General features: G+C 43.8%; 1 protein-coding gene across 1 annotated transcript; it reads right to left on the bottom strand.

Moving 5' to 3' along the window:
• Positions 1–7,131: 7,131 nt before the first annotated feature.
• LOC103715169 lies at positions 7,132–8,175 on the bottom strand. The gene has a single exon (XM_008802708.4). It carries the CDS (start codon positions 7,972–7,974, stop codon positions 7,438–7,440), a length of 537 nt encoding a protein of 178 aa, XP_008800930.1. The 5' UTR covers positions 7,975–8,175; the 3' UTR covers positions 7,132–7,437.
• Between the last annotated feature and the right edge of the window lie 2,888 nt (positions 8,176–11,063).

Here is an 11,063-nt window from a genome sequence, read left to right as displayed (position 1 = left end):
ACTCTGCTTATGTTAATAGCTTAGGCACTGACCTCTAACAACCCACCTAATCTTTTATATATTCTTGTAATGATAGTATTATTAACCTACTACGAGTATAAAATGTAAGCTTTCTAAAGTTGTTAGGTTCAGTTCAATTAAGAATCGGGTGCATTTTTCAAACTCTGTGTTGAAATTTTAAAAAACTTTTCCCCACCGTCGAAACAGCTCTTAAAGTCATTAAAAAAAAAAGGAAAACATCAACAGGTTCCTCATGCCACAAAGGATGCAATAAAGTTTTAATTGGGACTTTGATTGAGCTTTGATATTTCAACAGGGAACTTTGCCATTAATAATGTGTACATGATCGAGAAGAGAATCTTATTAAGCATGCGGAGGCAAACTAAAGTCTGAATTCAGACTTAAGTAAGTCTCATATTTTCCGACTACAAATAATTACATCAACAAATATCCCATGGCATACAGGCAAGTTTTCTTCACTAGCATTTGCATTGATTGGATAGGGAAAAGTGGAGAGAAGAGAAGAAAAAACAAAGAGAAAAAGTAAGAATCCTCTGTTTTTTTCAACCCAATTTCTTTTGTTTAGCTAAAGATGTTAGAGAGAAAATTTGACTTTCCTTCTCTTCTCTTTTTTTAATCTTGTATCTCTTTTCTCTTCCTCTCTATTCTCTTTTGTGGTTCAAGGTTCTCTTTTCCTCCTCTCTCTCTTCTCTCATTCCCCTTCCTTTTCTTTTCTCTTCTCGCTTTATGTCTCCATAAAAGAAGGCATTAAGAGTACTAGGAAGGTAATCCTAGTTCCTGGGACGTGGAAACTCCTATATATTTTTGTTGCTGGAAATTGGATCCGGGGATGACCACTGGCTGAGAAGAAGGAGCTCTGGCAAGAGTGGCGGGTGGCGCTACGTCAGCGGGCTGCGTCCTCCAGAGGACCTGCAAAAAGTCGGTGGTCGGAGTTTCCGGCGCCGGCCCTTCGATGCTTAAGTCAGAGGAGGGCTTAATTTTGGAGAAGGAGATGCACTGTATGTAGAAGTCCGAAGCCCCCTTTTTAGAGGGAGAAGTTCTCCTTTTTTATAGGAGGGGTGCCAGGTTACCTGAGATGTGACTGGGTGAATTAAATGAGTTACCGTCATGATTGAGTGTGGTCATCTAAATTAATACGTTGTCGTGGAGAACGAGACTGGAGCCAATGAGTTGTTGTGGGTGACCGGACGTAGTTAAGTGAGTCAATGAGTTGCCGTGGATGGTTTGAGATTTTGAGTAACCCAGAGATCCGTGGAGACCATGCGCATTAATTGTTGAAGGTTGTAGCAGGGTATGGTCCCTGGTTGATGTGTCGTGGCGTGGCCAACAAGCAAAGCATGGTACGATGAGACTACTGCAGGGCATGGCCGCAGCACGTGGACGACGAGCTCGGTCTTCTGAGCTCGGCCTGCATGAGCTCGGTCTTCGGAGCTCGGCTTGCATGAACTCGGCCTGCATGAGCTCGGTCTTCTGAGCTCGGCCTGCATGAGCTCGATCTTCTGAGCTCGGTCTGCATGAGCTCGGCCTTGCCGTCTAATTCGGGTGTTCTGATTATATTTGTGGGGTGGTCCATTTTTTCACCAATACTATCCTCCGACTTTCGAGTTCGAGCTGCTTTTTGGCTCGAGCGAAGGAGGTATTCCAATCGTCGATCATCCTATAATATAGCCAAATATCTATGGAGATGTACGTGCCAAGTAGGGTGTACCTCTCATGCAGTTGGAGCTAAGTACTTCAGGCCGACTCAGCGGCCTTCTTTGGCTTGTGGTCGACTCAGCAGGGCGCCTGTTAGAAGTATGCCCTAGAAGCCAATTTGGCTGACGCATTATTTTATTCTAGGATATAAATTTGTACTTGACCTAATTATAAATTTATTAAGTTGGGCATTCTTTTCATTCATGTTCTTATGTGTCCATGAATCGTCCAAGGAATTAATAAGATGATGACGCATATTCTCAAGAGTTGAGAATTCGAGGCATGTGTCATTGGTGATTAATTTTTGAATTGCTTCTGATCGATGGATCATCACGAGGACGGTGATTGATCCGCTGAGATCAGTGCACATATTGCTTTCTTTGATAGACGAGTCTTGAGTCCACAGTGTAGGGACACTGGAGCAATTGTGCAAGTGCTTGTTAGAGAATAAGGGTATTGAGCGTGACCAAAATAAGTAGCCACTTGGATGTCTATCCACTCGCCAGTGACTTACTTGATGCTGCAGTTGTATGACTGGTCTTTTGACCTGCGATGCCTCAACTATTCACAGTGAGGTTGTAGTAGTTTAACGAGCACATAAACATGGGCCCTAGCCATTTGGATTCTTGTGGTGCAGATTGGCTACAGTAGGTTCACTGTAGGAGTAGGGGTGCATCTAGATGGAATCTATCGACCTTGATAGATTAGGAAAGATCCTATGTAATTTATGAGACTGAGTTCGTAAATCCTCGGCCGGGGTAGTATGTACAGTGGAAAAGGAGTTTTCCACTCTCGAACTCAAGTCGAATAAATTTGACATATGACAGACGATGGGGTTTGACGAGTTATCCATGACCTCCGTCCTACAGGGATCCACGATAGAAGGACTGTGTCATACGATAACTACACCTAAAGGTTCATCATTCCATTTTACTGGGTGGCCATTACATGCTGTTAGGTGTCAATGGTGGATGGTGAGACTCAAAAGGACTATCTTGATGATCGATGATCCCTAGTGAGTTGAGTTGGAATTGTTCCAACCCATTGAAAGGAGTTTTCAATGATATTGTGATAGAGATCGTAATATATCTCACTACCAAACAGAATAGAACCTATGGGGTCACACACATTAGAGGTATTGACCGATCCGATGGTTGAATTATGATTTGGAATCATAAATAATTTATAATTATTAATTTGATTGATAATTGGTAAACCCACTAAGAGTTAGTGAGTTGAAGAAGGAATAACTGCAATTGGATTGCAATTTAATTGAATTAATTGGACTTGATCATATTAAATACGAGTCCTACTTGGAGTAGGATTCCTAGAGTCCTAATTAAATTAGGATTCCAAATTAAATTAGAGTCCTACTTGGAGTAGAATTTCTAGAGTCCTAATTAGATTAGGACTGAAATTTAATATGTCCTAATTAGATTAGGATTTCTTAAGTCTTAATTAATTTTAATCTAATAAGTTAAAAGACTCATAATTGGATTAGGATTGAAGAGGTCAATTGAGTTATAGTTCAATTGAATTCTAATTGGATTAGGATTTGAAGGGATGCAAATAGGTGCACCTAGTCCTTTTTGGAAAAGGACTAAACCACCTAGGATTAAGCCCCAAACCCCACTTGATTAGATCAAGTGGGGGGGCGTGCGTGATGGAGGATGAGGAGGGGCGCACGCCCCTCCTTTTGGCTAATATATAAGGATGGAGCTCCTAAATTTTAGGAGCTCCAACCTTTATCTTAAAAGGAGAAAAGGGGTTGCCGTACATGGGTATTGTCCTCTCCTTTGAGCCGTGAAGCAGCCCCCTTCTCCTCTGGTTTTTCAGCCGCCAACAAAAAAATAAGGGTCTCACGTTGAAGTTGATTCATAAAGGAGGGCATGCGGGCCCCCTTGAACCTCCCTCCTTGGAAGCAATCAAGAGTTGATTCAAAAAAAAAGGATTTCAACCATCAAAACGTATCTCTGCAAGGGAGCTAGCACCCAGGGGAGATTAGAGAGTTTGGATTGGTCCTCTGCCTCGTGTGGATACCCGTAGAGGTCGGATGCGTGTGTGGCTTCAAGCGAACCTTTCAACAATTACCACGATCATCAGATTGCGGTGAATATCTACCCGCACAAGATGAAGATCTGATCTAATCTTCCTAATATTATGTAAAAGTATTTAATTCTAATCTATCTACGAACGATGGTTTTAAAATACGTTCATGCATGATGACGGGATCTCGCGCATGTCTTCCGCTGCGCGCAGAATTTTTCTGAAATTTTCTGCGGCGTGCGAGGGATCCCAACAGCGCCCCCACTCAGATTGGGGTGTGTTGTCGTAGGAGGCGTCGAATATCGTCGAATGTCGTCGAAATATCGTCGAATGTCGTCGAAATATTATCGAATGTCGTCGAATGTTGTCGAAGTGTCGTCGAATGTCGTCGAAGTGTCGTCGACATGTCGTTGAATGTCATCGAAGTGTCGTCGAATGTCTGAACTCGCTGTCGACTCAGTGGGGCATCCCGACCTTAGTCGGGGGATCATGCGCGAAGTCGAGGGAGCTTGAGCTCGCTGTCGACTCTGCGATGCTTCTCGAGGTCGAGGGAGCTTGGGCGCGCTGTCGACTCAGCGGGGCATCCCGACCTTAGTCGGGGGATCATGCGCGAGGTCGAGGGAGCTTGGGCTCGCTGTCGACCCCGCAATGCTTCCTGAGGTCGAGGAAGCTTGGGCTCGTTATCGACTCAGCGGGGCATCCCGAGCTTGGTCGGGGTCTTTGATGGAGATGGAGATCGGAGATGGCTTTGTCCGTTGGCGATCATGCACCCCCAGCTGGAGTGGGGCGACGTTGGAGATAGAGATATCCGTAGGTCGTTTTTTGCATTCTCTGACCTGGAGATAGGTAAAATATTAAAATTATTTAAAGCCAAAGTAGCGTCCTGTACCTTTTGGAGACATTTTAATGGCTCCCGAGCTTCGAAGTCCCTCAAGACATGGCTCAGCACCGGCCTTCTGAGGGAGGCGTTCTGAGCTCGAGCTTCTGAGCTTGGTATCCTAAGCTCGGTCTTCGGGAGAGGCGTTCTGCACTCGGGCTTCTGAGCTCGGTTTTCGGAACTCGGCAGTCTTCTATGCTCGGCGGTCTTCTAAGCTCGGCAGCCTTCTGAGCTCGGCAACTTTCTAAGCTCGGCCTTCGGAGCTCGGCCGCCATTTGAGCTCGACGGCCTTCTGAGCTCGGCGGCCTTTTGTGCTCGGCGGCCTTTTGTGCTTGGCGGCCTTCTGAGCTCGGCAACCTTCTGAGGTCATGCTTGCCGAAGTCGTCCTTCCAAGCTCGGTGGGAGCTTCGGTGATGGCGACGCTCTGTGGGAGAGCGACATCACGAGCGTCATCCTAAGAACTTACACCCATGAGGAGGGAGTACATACTGGTCTCTTACTTGCCGCAAGCCTTGATGATCCGAACGAGGAAAGTGGGGATACGTAGCCTTCGTCCTGATCGCGGAACAATAGAGAAGAGTTTGAAGGGCAATGGGATTTAATGGGATTGTGCCCTTTGCCACAGAGGCTTACAATCCCATTTTAAAATTTCATAACTCTCCTTCTCCAGACCTCAATTTTTATTTCTCTTCTCCTCCAACTCGTTGACGTGAGACTTGGGCTACTACTTCTCACTGGTTGCCCCTACGTCCCACGTCGTTGCAGCAAGAGCCATGCCTAATTTGAGATGGCTCGGGAGAAAGTTTCTTCCTCTGCTTAACGTGAACCCGTGGAGGCGGCACAGAAGGGGTCTCCACTTGTTGCAGGCTTTGGGCTGCAATGGCTAGCGTTTGGACTTGCTGCACCAGTGCGTCGAACTGCTCGGGTTGGACTTGTGGAGCTTCATCTGCCGAAGGTCTTAGTGGTAGATTCTGGACTGAGCGTCCGGGGCTTGGAGCATGATGCCGGGAGGTATCAGAGACTCCTCTGCTCCTTAGTCTCATGATCACGACTTGGGCCCTTCCTCTAGCGCCAACTGTTACTGAAAATTGGATCCGGGGATGACCACTGGCTGAGAAGGAGGAGCTCCGGCAAGAGTGGCGGGTGGCGATACGTCGGCGGGCTGCGTCCTCCGGGGGACCTGCAAAAAGCCGATGGCCGGGATTTCCGGCGCCGGCCCTCTGATGCTTAAGTCAGAGGGGGGCTTAATTTTGGAGAAGGAGATGCACTGTATGTAGAAATCCAAAGCCCCCTTTTTAGTGGGAGAAGTTCTCCTTTTTATAGGAGGGGTGCCGGGTTACCTGAGATATGACTGGACGAATTAAATGAGTTACCGTCATGATTGAGTGTGGTCATCTGAATTAATGCGTTGCCGTGGAGGACGGAACTGGAGCCAATGAGTTGTTGTGGGTGACCGGACGTAGTTGAGTGAGTCGATGAGTTGCCGTGGATGGCCTGAGATTTTGAGTAACCCGGAGATCCGTGGAGACCATGCGCATTAATTGTTGACAGTCGTAGCAGGGTATGGTCCCTGGTTGATGTATCGTGGCGTGGCCAGCATGCAAAGCATGGTACGATGAGACTGCTGCAGGGCGTGGCCGCCGCATGTAGACGACGAGCTTGGTCTTCTGAGCTCGGTCTGCATGAGCTCGGGTCGGCCTGCATGAACTCGGTCTTCTGAGCTCGGCCTGAGCTCGGTCTGCATGAGCTCGGCCTTGCCGTCGGATTCGGGTGTTCTGATTATATTTATGGGGTGATCCATTTTTCTCCCAACACTAGTAGAAAAATACTACATAAATTAAATTAAATTGCTTATTGAAATATTTGATGACCTATTTATTCTCCAAAGTGTCAAAAATTTGTGTGTATATAGCTAGCACCTAATATAAGGTGTGAATTATAAAACTTTTACTTCAATTGGTAAATAGTGATTGTTACATTGTGCGCATACTCACTTATAGTTAGATATCCTTCACTTTGAATTTTCTCTCCATGACACTGTGACAAAAATCCAAGGGATCAAGTAAATTACGACAATTTTTGTTTTTTCATTGTACAAGTATATTAATTCTGTTTGAATACATACCATCTCATCCTCAAGTAGCTAATGAAATAAAATTATAAGTTAGAATACCACGAGATAAGAAATTTGAGTGGTCCAAGAAATCATATCAACAAGCTATGCACCGAGGACTTGAAACTGCTAGATACCCATTGCGTGAAGACTTAAGCACGCAACACAACTAGTATTTTTTTTAATGAGAGTGGCAATTATTATTCACTAACATCAAAGTATTTCTAGATAACGTAGGATCTAAATGAATCCTATTTTCTCGATTAAAATTTGTTGTAAGAGATTTAATTTTGGACCATATGGATATGCAACTATCTATTAAACAAGAGATAATACCTTTGATACTTTTCTTTTCAGAAAACTCTCGATTCTAAATATGAGTCATTTTTTTGATTATTATTATTAACCTCCCGTTCTGAGATGCAAACAACACCATTCTAAGTTTACAAAATTCCAAATCCATACAAATTATCTAATCTTTTTTTACATATTCATTGAACAAATGTGGTGATTACTGACCACTAGAGGAAAATGACCATGCTACAGAATCACCCCATCATAGATCGAATTAAATAATCTTTTTCTCTGATTTTTTTTGAAAAGAAATCCTAGGTCTGAAATCTTCTTCTTCCACTAGGCCACCAAAAGCACATGATGAAGAGGCGAATCAAGGGAAAGATGCATCTTATAATTCTCGTCTTGAGCTGATGCCCTCCTCTTCTATCGTCTCCAACGTCGGCTTCCTGGACCGGCACAACCTGTACTTAAAGTCCTCCATCGCCATCGCCGTCGTCATCGTCGGAACATCATCGTCGACCTCATCCAACTCGTGCCCTGCTAGTGGATTCTTCGGCGAGGAGGAGGTACACGCCGGCAAGACCCTTGAATTCCCTCCTGAAGCCCGCCGGACTTTTTTGTTCGCAGCCAGCAGCAACACAGCCATATCAGCCGCCGTGATCACTGAGTTGAGCCTCTTCATCGGCATCATAACATAGACGTCGCCCATTTCCAGGTCCTCGTCGGCGGAGAGCGCCGCGAAGCGCCGACCTACCTGCATGGAGCGCGTGTTCACCAAGAAGTGTCCGGGCGCGTCGAGCATGAGCTCGGCTGCGTTGACCAGCCCCTCCATACGCCGGACCTCCCCGCCCGGGAGGATCACCGTGATGGCTCCGGTGCTGCCGCCGGCACCGACGGAGAGAGTGCAAGAGACGTAATTGCCCATTGAGAGGTTCACAGAGCAAGATCAAAGTAGCTAAGGTTGGTGAGTGTGTGTGTGAGAGAGAGAGAGAGAGAGGGAGATTTTGGATTGCAGATGAGTTCTTGGAGCGAGAGAAGGGGTGGGGTGGATGGTTTAAAGGCATGAGGGGGGATATTGCTGGCTGCATCCGCGTAAGAGTACGAAAGAGGACGGAAGGAGAAATGATCATGGCGGTGTCAGGGTGGATGCATGGCTGTTATTACGCGTGGGGCCATGGCGACTCCGGATAAGGATAGGAGGGTGGTGTGAATATGGGATGTATGAGTTTGCGTGGATATTTCTTGACGAAGCTGCCGATTGGGTCGTTAATTGACTTTTGTAGATATATTTATATTAAAATTGTATGAGCTGTCCGTTGTTGGGAAAAAAGAAGAGGCAAGGTGTTACTTAGAAGGAGGGTTAACAAAAAGGAAGGAACCGTGTATGTTTGGATTATAGGATTCATTAGTTTTAAACAAAGAAAAAAACTCACCGGCAATACTATATTTAGCCAATGGCACGAGGTCATGTGTTTGACTTGGGGCTAATTGCTAATTGTACTCAAGGGGCTGACACTTGTTCTTTGTCAAACTAAGGATTTGATGTTGTTGGTCACAAATGGATCGAGAATAGTTCGTTTGTTCTTTGTCAAACCGGCTTGGGGTTTTGGTACTCAATTGAAGGCAAGGGTGAAAGATGAGTTTATTGTGTAGTTTTGTTTGGACAATGTGGATTTGGCTAGCATGTATTTGCATCAATATATATCAAAGGTTGGCCAAGGGGCGACATTGGTTTCGGACTAAGTTAGATCTAAAAAGTTGCTATAGATTCGGAAATAATCTAGGCAGAATTTGAGATCTAATCAAATATGGTCAGTTGTCAAAAAAATCTAGACATATTTTGACAGACATGATATCATAATGAGTCAGAGATTTTATCCAACTAAGAGGCATTTTATAGAAAATATTTATTTTGTATCAAATCAAATGCTGACATATTATAAAGAATGATCTTTTTTCTTAGTTGTAAGAAATGGATGCAGACAAACTAATTGGAAGGTTCAAAGAGTCCTGTAACTGGGAGTGCCTAGCCATTACAAAAAAATATTTTAAATTAAATGATATTTCCAACTCTTTTCTTCATTGTTCTAAAAGACTTGTTCTTATGGCTTCTTGCTCCTATCTTGCTACTCTATTATTGAATAGATTTTCTCTCAAGAAGAAAAATCACTATCCTTCTTCTATAGCTTAAACTACTGTGAAGCTGATTTTTTATAAAAAAACAAAATAATTGTTGATTTCACAAGCATATTTAAGAAAGAAAAGCAAATAAGCCCGTTTGCCTTAAGACTTCTAATATGTTTCATTCATAATATTAATATTTGGAATGTTGCCTCTCTGCATATGGAATAACTTGTATTAGTACCGGTAGTGAAAATAGCCAGATCAATTAGCACCTATTTTCAATCTAAGAGATGCGAGCACTTTGCTCGAAGCAATTGGACTAAGACTGCACACATGCGTAGTGCCAATGGTTGAGCTCATGATGATTTGGGCTAGAATTCGAGAGGTAGCACTACATTTTCATGCAGAACATATCAATGCTTGATGCGTTGACAATCAGCTTCCTCAGTTACTACAGTACATACTAGCAATTTTTATTTTTTTCCAGCTTTGCCTCTCTCTCTATCCTGGAGAAAAAAAAAAGGCATGGTAATTATGTGCAATTTTTAACTTATCAATACATAGTCAAGTCAAATCAAGTCAAGTCAACATTAGAGACTATAAGTAAACCCCGTCTATGAAAGGTTTTAACTTTAGTAAGTCCGCGGTTGACGGTTTGCATGAAATGTCCATGATTCAATCCCCGTCAGCTCTATCGGGCTACGTAACTTTGTGTTACTGAGCATTTTTATTGGACCCATATTAACTTGGGTCTTATCATATGCTAAATATCGTGGGCCGAGTGGAGGGCACTTGGACAAGTCAGTGGGCCTCGCCGTTTTGTTGAGTGCACAAAGTGAGCGAATCACAGCCGGCCGCGGTTGCGACTTCCCTGGCCCGACAGTCCGACACCATGTGGTGGCGTTTTCCCACTCCTTTGGATTGAGCGGCGGCTACGCGTTCAAGACGTATCCGTTTGGCGGACTGATGGGTTTACACGTGCAGTGGAAAGCTCATCTCGCGGGCTGGATGAGTGGGAGCTGAAAGCATAACCAGCCTTTTTTTATATTAAAAACCTAATGATTGTCACCACTCATCTGATAAGGAGGAATCCAAACATCTCAGACACAGTGCAGGAAGAATTAATGAAAACTGATAAAACTCTTATTGGATTGATATCAATTATCAAGAGGTTTTGATTAATGCATTCTCACTTTTTAAGTGATATTTCTTTTTTTTAAGTGATAAAACCGATAAAACTCTTATTGGATTGGTATCAAGTATTTGATGACTGAACTTTGGTAGATTTGGATAACTTGAAATCAAAAAAAAGAAAGTTCTCCTGCTAGAGTTTGTTTGGTGGGAAATTCTCCGACGCTTAAGTCAGTCTGATTCTAAGGAACTAGTAGAAGAGAAAAAGTAAAGAAAAGAAAAACCTGCATGAAGGCCCTTGAGTCCCCCTCTTTATATAGGATGTGATGGGTGTCTATTAGCAAAACTAATAGGACGTGCAATAATTGTTGGGTAACAGCTCCTACGTTAGGCACATGGTGACACACCGTTTTAATCAGGCAGTAATGGTCGAACCGGTGTAACCGCCGTGAGATCTTGACCACATTCTTGGTGGACGTTAACTATTTTCAAACGGTTTTCAATGAGAGACACATTTGTTGTTCGGTCGGACTAGAATAGCATTTCGGCTAAATCACTTTGAACAATACCGAGGCCAGCCTAGGTTAATAAAAATATACCATATGAGGTACTAAAAATATATACAGTGATTCAAAGTGATAATTTACCTTATTTGTCAAGACCATTATACTTTGTATGAGAGACCTAGGTTGCAAACTTGCCTTAACCATTTTTTATCTTTTTTGGCGTTAGAAGGGAGGCTTAGCCATCCACTTTTAT

The sequence above is a fragment of the Phoenix dactylifera genome, chromosome 11 (assembly GCF_009389715.1).
Source record: "Phoenix dactylifera cultivar Barhee BC4 chromosome 11, palm_55x_up_171113_PBpolish2nd_filt_p, whole genome shotgun sequence".
Taxonomy (NCBI): domain Eukaryota; kingdom Viridiplantae; phylum Streptophyta; class Magnoliopsida; order Arecales; family Arecaceae; genus Phoenix; species Phoenix dactylifera.
The sequence above is the reverse complement of the archived record's forward strand: the minus strand, read 5'-3'. Positions and strand labels throughout refer to the sequence as shown.